The sequence below is a fragment of the Callospermophilus lateralis genome, chromosome 2, assembly GCF_048772815.1.
Source record: "Callospermophilus lateralis isolate mCalLat2 chromosome 2, mCalLat2.hap1, whole genome shotgun sequence".
NCBI lineage: Eukaryota > Metazoa > Chordata > Mammalia > Rodentia > Sciuridae > Callospermophilus > Callospermophilus lateralis.
In genome coordinates this window covers 64,025,367-64,040,444 of record NC_135306.1, presented here as the reverse complement: position 1 = coordinate 64,040,444, position 15,078 = coordinate 64,025,367, and the positions used below count along the sequence as shown (strand labels likewise).

The 15,078-nt window shown below is 40.5% G+C and overlaps 1 protein-coding gene across 1 annotated transcript in view; it reads right to left on the bottom strand.

Moving 5' to 3' along the window:
• Glis3 (GLIS family zinc finger 3) overlaps positions 1–15,078 on the bottom strand; it is a 421,197-nt gene that overhangs the window by 34,176 nt on the left and 371,943 nt on the right. Inside the window, exon 7 of the mRNA XM_076843439.2 lies at positions 8,918–9,086. Coding sequence (XP_076699554.1) covers positions 8,918–9,086 — 169 coding nt within the window. The remainder of the gene's footprint in view (positions 1–8,917; positions 9,087–15,078) is intronic.

Genomic DNA, 15,078 nt, shown 5'->3' with positions numbered 1-15,078 from the left:
GTGTAGTAGAATAAAATCAAGTCAGTAAAAAAATTAAAAAATGTAATTTCAGGGGGTGAAATGTTAATGAAGAAAAATATAGAGCAAAGCTAAGGAACAAAGTGAAGTTAGAGAAGGAAAGTTTTAGAGAGTAGTCCAGAAAAGCCTCTGAAAGGCAACCCTTGAACCAACACCAGAAGTGAAAGCACAAGTCATGAAGTTCTGGTCAAAGAGCCTTTCAGGTTTCAGGAACAGCAAGGCCTGGAGGTGAGATAAGTCAGTGTTTCCTAGGAACACTAAGAAGGCTGGTGTGAACTAAGAGGGTAGTAATGGTAGGCAAATTTGGTTGAGTTCAAACCACAGAGGTCCACGTATGCTACAAACAAGACTTTGGATTTTATTGCAAGTATGATGGGGAGGGATCTGGTCAGGAAAGAGATGATTAACTTATATTGTAAAGGAAAGTTCTTGTAGTATAGAACAAAGGCCCTGTATGTTGGTGGTGTCAGAGTGGAAGACTGTGGACAGACAAGTTGAGATGTGGAGACACACATTAGAAAACTATTTTACTTGAGATGGGAGGGGATGGTGGCTTAAACTTGGGTGAAGGAATGGCATTGATTTGGCTTGAAATGTAGTTTAGGAACCTACAATTAATTAGATGTGATTGTTTGGGAAAAGGAAGGATCAAAGTTGACTCCCAGACTTTTTTTGGGGAGACAGGGGGCTGGGGATTGAACTCAGGGCCTTGCATGTGAGACAAGCACTCTACCAACTGAGCTATATCCCCAGCCCCTGCTTTTTTGGTTTTTAACAGTAAACTGAAGATAGCTCTTCAATCTCTATTTTCAAGGCTAGGAATTGTCTGCCTCAGTATCACTCACACCACTGACATTAGGAACAACTCTTAGTACATTCAGCGGTTCTCAAGAAGGGTGTAGAGGGAAAAGGTGTGACTATGTGCAACTGTGTATTGGGAGAGGTGAATTTGGGGCCCTATTTCTTAATACTGACTGTCGAAGTCACCTTACTAGAAAGAAACTGATCCCCTCATAGGTATTAAACAAAGATAACAGTCTGACTTCTGAATAGAAAGTACTATAGCCCAAAGAGAAAGAAGGGTTCTCATAATACAAGGTGAGCTCCACAGCGACAGACTCTACCATTGGGTAATGAGGAGTCAGATGGAAAATAAAGGCTGTTTATGGCTCATATTTGTGTTATGACTATGGATTTTCCCAACTATTCCAATGGTCGACATTGACGAACTTTATTATCTGTGACTATTTGTTGCCCTAGAAGTGAATTATGTTTCTGTGATATACATCAAGGAGCCTTTGTTTAATGCTCACTGAGTAAAATGCTACTACACACACAGCCATGTGGCTGACTCTGAGTCATAGTCAACTCTTCTCTAATATCATAGAGACAAGTGAGGCCAAGTTCTTGCTGATGCTACAGCTCCAATTTCCAAATGTCTGTCATTTTTGCTTCTACCATGAAGGCTATTTTAAAAAGCAGTATTTTTTTTTCTTTTAACACTCAGTGACTCTTCAAAGTCCTGATAGGTCATGACCATATAAAACACACACTTGGAATTACAAAAGACAAAACTCTTTCTTCAAATTGTACAGAAAAGAAAAATGTAAAACCCATAGTGCCACTTCACCAGTCCAAGAGGCACAAAGGATAGGATAGCCTCTGGCTGACAGATTATCCAGTGAGCCAGTTTTTCCTATTCCTTGTCATTTCTTCTGGCTGGCACAGAATGCATTCTGAAATTTTTGTGGGTGGACAACAGGCACATTTGGCATGTATGCCAAAGTTTCCACATTCTTATTGGTCCAATACATAAATTCTTGTGTTCAAGATAAAGCCTGCACTCCTGAATATGGCTAATGAGGCTGCTTCCTTTCTCGGTCACACACTCAGTGCCGCACTTGTTTGTGCTCTTCCCTCTTAACTGTTGCACACAGCCTGTGTTGATACACCTCTCTTGCCCACAGACTGTCCAGTTTCAGGGAGATTTTTCTTCCTCTGTTTCTCCCTTCCCAACATTTGGATGACATGTGATTTCTGTGTACTTTCACAGCCCCCTATATCATCTTTTCTTAATGCTCCAAATATCCTGCCTAAGTGGTCTGCCATTAGACTGAATGCTCCAAGAGGGCAGAACTTTTATTAGTCCTGTTCAGCACTCTATCATCAATTTCCAGCATATTGCTGGAATACTGGCTAAGTGAAAGACTCAATGAGCAAATGAACTCCTAATGCTGAAATAGAGTATGATAACCTTTAGTATTTTATATGGTTCTTATAATTATTTTATATATACTAGGAGAATATGTGGAGAGAAAGAAAGAGACTGAAAAGAGATGAATGAGTGAACACACCAATGCCTTTGATTGCTCAGGAAATCCTGGAGAGGGAAGAACAGCAAAGTAGCAAGCAGCAGAGAATGCAGAGTATCAGGCTTCCAGTATTCAAGACCACAAGAAAGCACTGAAGTGAACCCCAGTAGTGGAAGGTGATAAAGGATCCTTAGCAATGTGCATGTATGTGCGCCTGAATGTATGTATTAGAGCAACTAGGCAGTGTATCAATATATGGAGTTTACATAAAATGGTGGGAACTTTTAAGAATTAAGGCCACTGCCCATCCAAACAATAAATCAAGAAGACCATTCCTTTTTTGGAACCTCTCACCTGGACAATGGCAATTGACAAGGACTTCCTGTTTCCTATGTATTCCTCTCAATGGTCTTTTTCCCTTGGTAAATATTCCTCAGGATATGCCATTGCATAACTCAGATAAAGGCACTCTGGAGGTTATGAGGACACTTAAGGTTCCTGCCCACCAAAAGCAAATAGCCCAGATAGCAAGGTGACATCTGATAAATGGTAAATCCATGGTACAGATAATATGAACTAAGTAATTCAACAGCCAGACCTGTCTCTGTGGGCTATGAGAGGCAGGGAGGCTTCTAATGTTGAGAACTAAGTTGAGATTCAAAGGGAGGGTAGTAAATAGACAAGGACAGGAACAAGGAAAGTCTTCAGAAATAAAGCCTCAATTAAGGTGTAAAACAAGCAAACTAAGTCAGAAGTAGTAAGCAAAGCTGACTTGACTGGAAGTGAAGAACAGAATTAAAAAGCCATTCAATAAAAAATGGCTGCCACCTCTAACCCTTAGTGTCTAGGCAGGCAACCTGTGGTTGGTTCATAAGTCTCTGTCACTACTGCAGAGCACACATTTGTGGACTTCAGAAGGCAGGGAAATGGCTAGTGTTCTCTTATTTAAGATGAGTGACACAAACCCAGTTCACTGGTAGAGCGTCTAACATTTCTCCATTTCAAAAAGAGACTTCCATCAATATTTTTGGTATGGTCTAACAGACAAACTGTGAAACCCAATTAATTAACATGTTCAAAGATTGCAGAGTTCCTCTTGTGGGAAGTCATGGTTACAAAGTACCACTAGTGTGTTGGACATGACATAGTAAAACAACACTTCCCATAAGTTTAAATCAACATGGGGTGATGTGGTACAGTACTGATAAAATGTGTCATTCAGATAATATTTCAAAATAAAAATGGAACCTCATCAAGTTGAGAGAACTTGCATTTATTTTATTTTATGATGGTAAAGATCAAAGAACCTGATGCTAGATGGGTAGATGTGGTAGACCTTTCCTGACTTCTGACAGTGACTCAGCCCATTTTATTAACAAGCTAAAGCTAAGTAAATGATGAATCAATGCCCACAAAGCAGGAAAAGATGCCAGCATCCCACTAAAAATCCCAAAGTGTGATAAACCTATTTCCGTTAAGAAAACTGCTAGAGTTTTTACTGGGGAATTTCCCAGGCAAACAGAGGCAAAGATATATAAACCCCAAACGGAAGGTAAGCACATTTCCTCTTCATGTTTTTATCCGGGTCACTAATAAAAACACAGTGAATAATTCAGGGCTGTTACTGTCATCCTCTTCACCAAACCTGATTGGAAGAGATAACCTGCCACACTCACACTTGCTCACATTCAGCTGGGTTGGTACTGGGTCAGGACACACATCCTGCAGAAGAGTAGGGCAGCAAGGAAAGCCACCAAAGTACAAACGTCCACCATCCCATACAGAATACCGTCCCATCCCTTTTCTCCATCTTCTATTCCATGATTATTTATATTATCAACCACTGTGGATCACTTAACAGCATCCTCTGGCTTCCCTACCTGAATCCCTCAATAATGCCGAGGTCCCATCTACCTGAGTATCCACAGCTAAGCCACTGCATGCCTGCTTCATGCCATATAACATGCTAGGCGTGTTACCTTCTTTGTTCATTTAATTCTAATTCCCTGTAAGTTGCAAATGAGGTCTCAAAAAAGCTCAGAGTAATAGTAACAAAAACAACATGGTATTGGCATCAAAATAGGCTGGTAGACCAATGGTACAGAATAGAGAACACAAAGACTAACCCACAAAATTACAATTATTTTATATTAGACAAATGTGCCAAAAACATGCACTGGAGAAAAGATAGCATCTTTAACAAATGGTGCTGGGAAAACTGGAAATCCATATGCAACAAAATGAAATTAAACCCCTATCTCCCACCATGCACAAAACTTAACTTAAAATGGATCAAGGACCTAGAAATTAAACCAGAGACTCTGCGTCTAATAGAAGAAAAAGAAAGGCCTAATCTTCATCATGTGGGATTAGGCCCCAACTTCCTTAATAAGACTCCTATAGCACAAGATTTAAAACCTAGAATCAATAAATGGGATGGGATCAAATTAAAAAGTTTCTTCTCAGCAAAAGAAATAATCTGTGAGGTGAACAGAGAGCCTACATCTTGGGAGCAAATTTTTACCCCTCATACATCAGAAAGAACACTAATCTCTAGGGTACTTAAAGAACTCAAAAAGCTAACCACTGAAAAAAACAAATAATGTAATCAAAAATGGGCCAAGGACCTGAACAGAAACTTCTCAGAAGAGGATATACAATCAACAAATACATGAAAAAATGCTCATCATCTCTAGCAACCAGAGAAATGCAAATCAAAACTACTCTAAGATATCATCTCACTCTAGTCAGAATGGTAGCTATTATGAAGACAAACAACAATAAGTATTGGTGAGGATTTGGGGGAAAAGGTACACTCATACATTGCTGGTGGGACTGTAAATTGGTGTAGACAATTTGGAAAGCAGTATGGAGATTCCTTGGAAATCTGGGAATGGAACCACCATCTGACCCAGCTATTCCTCTCTTCGGACCATACCCAAAGGACTTAAAAACAGCATACTGCAGGGACACAGCCACATCAATGTTTATAGAAGCACAATTCACAATAGCTAAACTGTGGAGCCAACCTAGATATCCTTCAGTGGAGGAATGGATAAAAAAAATATGGCATATGTACACAACAGAAATTTACTCAGCCTTAAAAATGAATAAAATCATGGCATTTACAGGTAAATGGATGGCATTGGAGAAGATAATGCTAAGTGAAGTTAGCCAATCCACAAAAACCAAATGCTGCATGTTTTCTTTGATATAATAGGCTGACTCATAGTGGGATAGGGAGGGAGAGCATGGAAGGATTAGATGAATTCTAGATAGGGAAGAGGGGTGGGAGGGAAAAGGAGGGGGCAGGGGATTAGCAAGGATGGTGGAATGTGATGGGCATCATTATCCAAAGTACATGTATGAAGACTTGAATTGGGTGTCAACATACTTTATATACAAACAGAGATATGAAAAATTGTGGTATATATCTGTAATAAGAATTGTAATGCAAAAAAAGTACATGTATAAAGGCATGAATTGGTGTAAACATACTTTATATACAGAGATATGAAAAATTGTGCTCTATATGTGTAATAAGAATTGTAATGCATTCTACTACTCTCATATATTTAAACAAAATAAAATCAATAAAAGATAAAACTAAAAAAAAAAAAAAAAAAAAAAAAAAAGCTAAGGAACACCTATGCAGTATTCCCCTACCAAAAATGTTTCAGGAGGACACAATCAAACAAACCCAAACCATGGAGCACTGTACAAAACAAATGTCTTGAGTTCCTCAAAAAACATCAGTGTCCTGAAAGACAATGGTGATAATGATGATGATAAAGCTAAGGGACTCCATTAGATTCAAGGAAACTATAAAGAAATGAGAATTAAATGCATTGTGTGATCCTTTTTAGAGCCCTGACTCATAAAAAGGAAAGAAAATTAAAAAAAAAATCCTCTAGCTATAAAGGACATTATTCACAAAATTTGGAAAATCTGAATATTAATTACTTATTAGATAACAGTAATGTATCAGTATTAAAATATCCTGATTATGATTGTTGTATTGGATTTATGGAGGAGAATGTTTTTCTAAATAGATCTCTATTGAAGTAATTATGGATAGAGTTCAATGATATTTGCAAGTATCTCTCAAATGGTTTAAAAATAATAAGCAAGTAAACAAGTATAGTGTCTCCCACATATGGGGTGGTGAGAGAAAGAGAGAGAGAGAGAAAGACAAAATGGCAAAATATGAATAGTGGGTGAATATGGATGCAGTATATATGGGTGTCATTATAGTATTCTTAAAAATTTTGAAGAAGGAACTAAAAACATAAAAGATATGAAATAAAATAAAATGTCAAAAACAAACAAGCAAGAAGAGCAGCTAAGGAACTTGCCCACAGTCAATTAGCAACTGTCAGAGCTGGGATGCAAACATCAGGTAACTGCATTATCTCGGTTGTTTCTAAAGACAATACTGCTTAAAATCTTTTCTTACATGTATTCTTTAAAAGGATTATACAAGAAGGCAACCCAATGATTACTTTCCTTTGATATTTTTGTTAGGGGTTGTTATGACGATTAATAAAGAGATGCAGTGAAGAGGAGAAGGTTCTGATCAATTGTTTTTGGCTTTACTAACTTGTGGGGTATGATTCTCAGCCAGACAGAAAGAAATGAGGTGACAAAAAGCCCACAGCATACAGAATTTTAAACCCAATTGGAAACTGTATAAAATGTTAGAAGAAATAAGTTCATCTCAACTTACAGGAATATACCAGATAACTGGAAAGGTGTGTCTCTGAACAGTGTCTGTGAACTTAATGGATGATAATCACTTGAGCTTTGCTTACTGAGCCTGATAGGAAAGCTAGAGCATGGTACACACCCACAGAACTATTAAAATAAGTCTGATTTTTGGATTCATATTTCTAATTGTCCATTGGACAAATGTACATGTATCTTTCACAACCCCCTAAAACTCAAATTTTAAAACTCAAACCCCTCTAAAGTCAATTCATCATCCCCACCTTCCCTTCACCCAACAGCCTCTTTCCCCCCATATTACTGCATATTGTATTAATGGTACAGTTTTCCATCTTGATTTCTAGGGGTAAAACTCAGAAATTAATTTTGGTCCCTCCTCGTGTGTGTGTGTGTGTGTGTGTGTGTGTGTGTGTAAAATAATGAGCAGTTTTTCTTCCTATAGCAAATCCTTATTTCTTTGCCTTACTAAAAGTTATCATATTGCTCTCACGGTTTCCAGTAGCAGCCTCAGCCTTTTTCCCCCTATTCCAACTTCAATTACTTCATTATCTTGTCCCCATGATGTCAATATGATTGTGTTTCTTTCCAATAAAAAGCCCATAATGGTTCTTTGCTTACAGTAGGATAAGGGGGGAAATTCCTTATCATAGCATACAAAATATGGTCCCACATGAGCCGGCCCACCATTATCACGATGTGCCTCCGTCAGCCATGTGCACCCTAGAGGCTCACTATCTGAGACCTCCCTGATGTGCCTCCTCTCCTACCTCACATCTTGTACATGTTCTTCTTATTGTCAGGGATGCTATTTTGCATTTATTCATCTGGAAGAGCCTTGGCTTTCCCTCAATGCCTAGATCACTTTACTTACTATACAGACTCTTCTTAGGGTTTGTGATCTTCAAAAGCACACAGGAGCAGAAATATGAGAAGGGTTCATAAAAATCTCTGGAGCCAGTAGAGAATTCAGAAGTAAGAATATTATAAAGGTAAGAGTTGTTTATAGATTCTCCCCCAGAAAACTTTATTCGAGTTACATCAATGTAAAGTTTCCAGTGAACAGCCAGCTCCCTTCTGGTCTATGGCTTTTTATGCTCTGCTCCTAAGCTCCTGCACTTTGGATCTTGAATGTTCCCCATTGGGCATGTGTTGAAGAATAGGCCACCAGTCTGTGGCACTACTGGGAGGTAATGGAACCTTTAAAAGGTGGGGCCTAGTGGAAGGAAGTTAGGTTACAGGGACATGCCCTTTCAGGGGATATTGAGATGTCCATCCCTTCCCATCTCTCTTTGGTCTTGGTTGCAATGAGAGGAACAGGCCTCCTCTGCCATGTTCTTCCACTATGATGAAATGTGCTGCCACAGACCAAAGAAACATGGCCATGTAACCATGAACTCAAACCTCTGAACCCAGGAGCCCAAACAAACCTTTCCTCCTTATAGGTTCATTATCTCAGATATTTTACCAAAGTAATTGAAAGCCAACACACACGCTTACACTACTATCTATCTGGGGTACCATCTTACATCTGGAAAACACCTCAGCCTGTGCATATATTACCTTAAAATTGAGTCCCTAAAATAAACTATGGAAAAGTGGAAAAGACAAGGACATTCTGATGCAGCTTTCCAGCACCTGACACTTTAGCAGCTTTTGCCAATACTGTTTTCTAATGGAAAAATATAACAGATAATGAGATATTTGGTCTCTGTGCTTTGTGTATGCTACTTTTAAAATGTCACCTTTGGATAACTCAACCCACCAACGGATTATTAATAAAATTCAGCAACTGTCAAAGCTCTTCTCCGCGGAGAAAAGTTTGGCGACGACACCTATTACGAGAGAGAGACAGATGGCCTTACCTCTCAGCTCCTGCATCCACAGCTGTGAGTGGAGGTAACTGGGAGGAGGGGTTGTGGGGGCTCCCCTGTACATTATGTCCTGGAGAAGGGTGACTGACAGGATGTGGGGGTGGCCCGGCCCCAGCAGCTGTTCCACTTCGGCTTGAATGATTGCTGGAGAAAATGGGAGCTGAAATCAAGGGAAAAGAAGCATGAGACTCACCCCAAAGGAAGCACACATTTTTTAAATATTGAAGGCTGACAGGAAGCATATTTTAGGGGCTTGTTTGTTTTTCTCTGGGTGGCTTTCAGGGAATGGTTCTCCCCTTCTTGGATATACACAGCTTTTGTGTTTGTGGTGGAACAGGTTCCTTGGCTAATATGCCTAACCGCCATCTCGGGAGCTCATATTCACTCGCTCAAGGCTGGTGTTCACGGTCTGTCTCCTAAGAGCTGCCCTGCCCTGCCAGTTCCCTGTCTGGCCACTGTATAATTAATCAATCTTGTACTGTTTGCATCTATTCAAAGGTTTCTGTGTGCATGCTTTTTAGTCACAGAGGATGAAAGTCAGGTAACAGAATATTTGGTCAGCTGACCGGGAATGGCACAAGACTGTCAGTAACCCACTGCCCCTCCCCCAGCCCTGCTGCAGGGAGCCACAGTGAGTCAGTTGGGTGGCTCTGCCAATGCTCAATCAATGTAATGAGGATGGAGCTCTGCTGATCCCAGCATCAGCGCAAGATCCTATATCCTTTTAACTTTTTAACTTTAGAGTCTAACTGACCCCACACATTTCCCGGATAGTGTGAATAAACTTGGTCTTCATCAAAATCAAAAAGAAGTGCTCTCCCAAGACCACAAAATAGGAAAATGGGGGTCTCAATCACAGCATGTGGGGGGGTCTTCCCCCACTGTTGCCTATTGTGATCCAGATTATGAGGTTTAGAGCTCCATTTGTAGGGGCAGTCTCGCCTTTGAGAACTGTATGTGACCTCAAACTTGAATATGTGCCCATTTAGATCAGCTAATTGGTACTATGTCGCAGAAGAACTTGGGGCTTGTCACTTTCAGAGTCTATCAGAGAGGATCTCAGTGTCTGGGACCCACTCGGCAGACACCTCATTATGCGCAATCACACTGGCATCATTACATGGACTCTCTGAACTTCCTTCTCTGTACAATGCTATCCATGCTCAGCTCTATACCCATATCTGCTCTTTTGGAACTTAGACTGCTGATATCAAAGAATAAATGGATTTTTTTAAATAAAAGAAATCAGGTTTGGGATTAAGAAAGAGAAGACACATTATCAAAAAGAGTTGAAGGTTTAAAAGTTCAGGGAGTAGTATTTTTAGACCAGTACCTCTTTCCCCCAACCTTTCCAGGATAGAATTAAGACCCTGGATGACCCAGCCCCCAAAATCTTAATCCAATGGAACAAGAGTTCAAGTACTTAAAGGAACATGTGAAGAGGCAGAATTACCATCTTCCCGCTCAAAAAGCTACTGACAGGGGTGTGATCTGATTTGAAGGGTTTATTTCTGGTAAATCAGCATTCTGTCAGGTTAAGGCTTGTCCTCAGAAGTCTGCATCCTCCAGAGCCCTCAGCATCCTGAAGAGGTAGTGAGGCCAGAAAGTGCTTACCAACTCAAAAGGCAAGGCAAAGCCTCTGTTGTGTGCGTCAGCCTCTATAAAAGTTGCACATTTGCAAACTAACCAGAGTCACCTTATGAATCACTACCCTCATTTATGCTCTGCTAGCTCAGGGAACCACAATTCTGCTTGTATTCCAAATAATAATTTTACTCAGGGGAAAAGGCTATTTGGATCAACTGTGGCAATAGTTTCAACATTGGTGTTTGTCAGCATGGAGCTTGGTGTTTTATATACTATTCCAGAAACTAATAGAATAATAAGAGGTCACAGAGACACTGGGAAAATGCGGCTAACTCCCCCTGCCCCAATTTAGTGTACAAATGTTAGCTTGTTGTTGTTGTAGTTGCTGAATACACCCATCACTTATTTTCCTCTGGAGGTATTTCTGTAGTATGTCTTTGTGTTTATCACAAGGGAGGCATTGCTCTTGCTGTTTACAACCCAGTGGGCAACAGGGAACTTGTGGTGCATACTCTATGCTCTACTCTGTGGTACCACAGAAAATGTGGTATTTCCCAGTGGTCTCTATTAACTACTTTGCTACATTTGGTATTAGCACAATGAAGTAGCCTGTCACTCACTCAAAGTCAGAATTGGTTGAAGGTCTGTTCTTCATCTTATTTAACAGTCAGGACCAACCATTCATTATCCATCCATCCATCATCCACCCATTATTTTTAATTCAATATTTATTAAGTGTCTACTACACATTAGCCACTCTACATTTGTGAATCTCTGTCATTGAGGAGGTTGCAACCCAGCCAGGGGAAAAGACTTGTTTACATCAATTCTACAAAAATACCAAGACTTAATAGTATAGAGCATTGAACTTCAAAGCACTTTAATACACTATTTTATTTATGGCTCCACAATACTCCCTAAGCTTCGGCCAAACGAGACATCTGACTACATCTCAAACATTTCATGGCAATTTATACTACTGTGCTTTTGCTCATAATGTCCTCTACCTCATTATGCTCTGAGCAGACAATTATTCCACAAACACTATGGAGTACCTCCCACGTCGCAGACAAGGAGCTAGGTCTTGGGGTATACTAGGGAACAAGACATCCTTGGTGCCTGGTATCTCCAACAACATTGTGTTTGTTGAATGAACAAAGACAAACCCACTCTAAATGCCAATGGACTCCATTGTGGGGCTCAGTGTGTAGGACATAGACAGAAAGGAACTTTTATCTACCAACTCCTATCCCCACTGGTCAAGGGTTGCCCTAGGGAAGTGTTAATTTCCATACTTCCAGGTATGCATATGTCCCAGAGTGGAGCACTGGAGAAAACTTGGGGCAGAAAACAGGGACATGTGGTGCAGCTGATGCGAGGGACCGTCAAGCTATGCCTGTTTAAGGGCTGCCACAGCAATGGCCAGGAGAGGTAAGTGGTGGAGAGGGTGTGAGACCGTATATATAAGGTGTCTGGTACAAGGCTAAAAGCTCAAGAACCTGTCTTCAACTGTGCCGAGGTCCACATGTACCCAGGCCCTTTACTGCTAGAGCAGATTCATGAAACCGAAATAGGAAGTGTTCTTCTGACAGGGGCCCCATAAGAATAAGAAACATAAGGCTTCAGAGTTTAATGTTAAGTTTCTGAGTTTGGAAAGTATGCTGAACAACTTCTTATGGAGGATTTAATAAAAAAAAATCACCCTGATGCTAAACAAAGCACATGACCTGCTTCTTTTCATATTAAATGGTACGAGAAGTATAGGAAAATCTTGTTTCTGGTGAGAAACAACCTAGTAGTAAAAGCTTATAATTCAATGCCTATACTGATCACTTGGCATACAGAATTCAGGACAGGATTGCTGGTTCAGATCATCCCCGTGACCAAAATAATGCCAAGAAATGTGGAGAAAATATTGAGACACTTTCTAATAGTCATCCAATTCCTATCTCACATACCCTTCTAATAAAATGAACAACTCTCTGGAGTCATATAGCTATGGCTTCAGTAGGATTGTCCCAAGCCTCTACCAAAGACCTGTATTTCTCAGAAATTGTCATTATGACACAGAAAATGTCTTTTCAGTTTACACAACTTCTAGGAATATCTGATTTTATCACACTGCACATCCAGAAGCAATCTTAATTACCATAGCCCAAGAAGTTTTCAAATTTATTTATGCATTTGTTCATTAAAACACAATACTCCAGCACCTCCTTGGTACCAGACAGGTGAGGCAGGTGCTAATCTCTTTTAATGCTTTGAGCCTGAATACCTGCTGACTTCTCACAGACTTACCCACTACAAAACATGCTTACTGACTAATACTCAAACTTTGCCAAATGATTTCTAACCTTAGGAAGAAAATCTACATGTTAGAATGAAATTGTGAGGTCATTCACAAAAGGAAAAATTTCCTTCCATGCACACTCAAAATGATTTTCCCAACTCAACCAAGGGGGCATACAATGCAGCCTATGGATCAAAGCATAAGGAAGAGAATGGATCCCTCCAGAATACAGGACGATATTAACAAAACTGTTGTGATCAAATCAAGCAGCATACACAGGCGGCCCACAGGGCGGCCTTCATTGTCTGTGTCACCTTGGGGGTCAGTGCTGTGTTCAAAGCTGGAAGAGGGCTTTTAAGTGAACTTCCAGTCATGGCTGATGACTGGCAGCTGGAACAACTGATTAGGCACGGCACAGGAACATATTGGAAATCCTTATTGCTTTTGTGATTAAGAGATGGTGAACTCCCCAAGGAAATAAAAACCTGGTCTTGCGATGAATACGTGAGCCTGGCTTCTAAAAGAAGCCCAGCAGCTCGCCACCCTGCTGTTTTGCCTTCTTTCTCTTTGGGGCCTGGCTTACAGCAGTTACCTACCCCTCTCCACTAGAGGTAGGTGGAGGTGCCTCCGAGGGCTTTATAATTTCTACAGAGCAGCATCTGTTGATCTATGTGGCTCTTAGATTCCATCTCATGGGCCATCGGGACTAAGGCATTCTAGGCAGGTGCCTTTAACTAGCCCAGGTTAATTAGGGTTAATAAGCAGCTCTCTCTGGCCAAATGAAAACTATTAATCTATATTTCTAATGGGTGTGGACAAGGAAGCCTTGGGGCTACATCAACTGTGATGCATTCACTGGGAGGCAAGGTGTGTTAGTAGCATCCCCAAATAAAGACTTCTTTTTTCAGGCCCATCCCCAGAGCTGGGGAAGTCAACCACAGGCATCTCTTGGTAAGTGTGTTTTCATCATTTTGGTGGGCAGAGATGAAGACCTCCCTGTCAGGCTGAAGTATATGCAATACACTTTCCTATTCAAAACTGAACGGGAAGTTAGAGCTCTGCTTCTCAAGTTGTTTTTTTGTTTTTTTTTTTGCTTCTCAAGTTTGAATCATCAAATCAAAGAAATCATCAGAGCAAGATGTAGATTCTGCTTTGCTGTGTCTTGGGGACAAGGGATGTTGAGTTTCTAAATTCCTAACAAACCCTCCAAGTGATCCGGAGACCACACTGTGAGTAGCAGGTAGCCAGTTTCTATCTCAGCTGCATTTCATCTGCTTGCTGCCCCACACCAGGGAATTTATAGTTAAGATTTAATGAGTACTTATTTCAAGTATTTTATAAACATGTTCCCAGTTTACTGGTGATAAACTTGAGGCCTAATCTGATTTCTGAGTGGGTTACCTGGCCTAGGCCTCTTGATGGGTAAATATTAAAGCTGGAATCTGAATCAGGATGATATATATCAGATCACATACCCCTGAACACCACCCTTATTGCTTCTCAATGGCAAGATGGGTTCAAATAAAGAATCAGAGTGTCATGTACCAGGACCTCTGAGCACTCTGTTTTGCAAAGGCTGCTGGCAGTTAAGAGGCACATGAACAGCCTTAACCGTCATACTGTCAGTAAGAGTGAAAAAAGTATATTCCCATTTCTGTTTCTGCCCATTCTAAAAGCACCTCAGCACTGACAAGAGAAGATTTCTGGCTCTGAAGTTTAATTCAGGCTAGAAATTAACTGAATTATTTGGTTTGGAAAACAAACAGCTGGTAGGAAATGTGCTTTTTCCCCAAATAAAGATTTCAGATGCTTGTCAGAGGCATATTGATCCTCTGGTGGGAACAGAAGGAAGGCCTGGAGGGGTTATTCATGAGCAATCAGCTATATGCACCCTTTACCACAGTAAACACCATGTCCTGGGCTGAAAGGCTACTGTCAATACTGCACCAAGAAAAGATTCACGGCTGATCTGAAGCTACTGAGCTGCTTTACAAATCTGCATTTGGAGTCCCTTAGGGTTACTGAAAAGCCATGGTATTGCTCTGGCTTATTCTCAAAGGAAAAAGGAACCAGTCTTACCCACAGATGGTGAATACACTATAATGAGTGTCAGAGTAATGTTGGGATCATGAGAAATGACATTAATCGTTTGGTGACTGGTACATGAGAGGAGGTATGGGCTGACCATTCATTTCTTGGGCAGTATTTCCAGGGTCAAGGTGCAGAGGGGTAAACTAATCAATGAAACCATGGTAAATCAGCTTTCACAGAGACA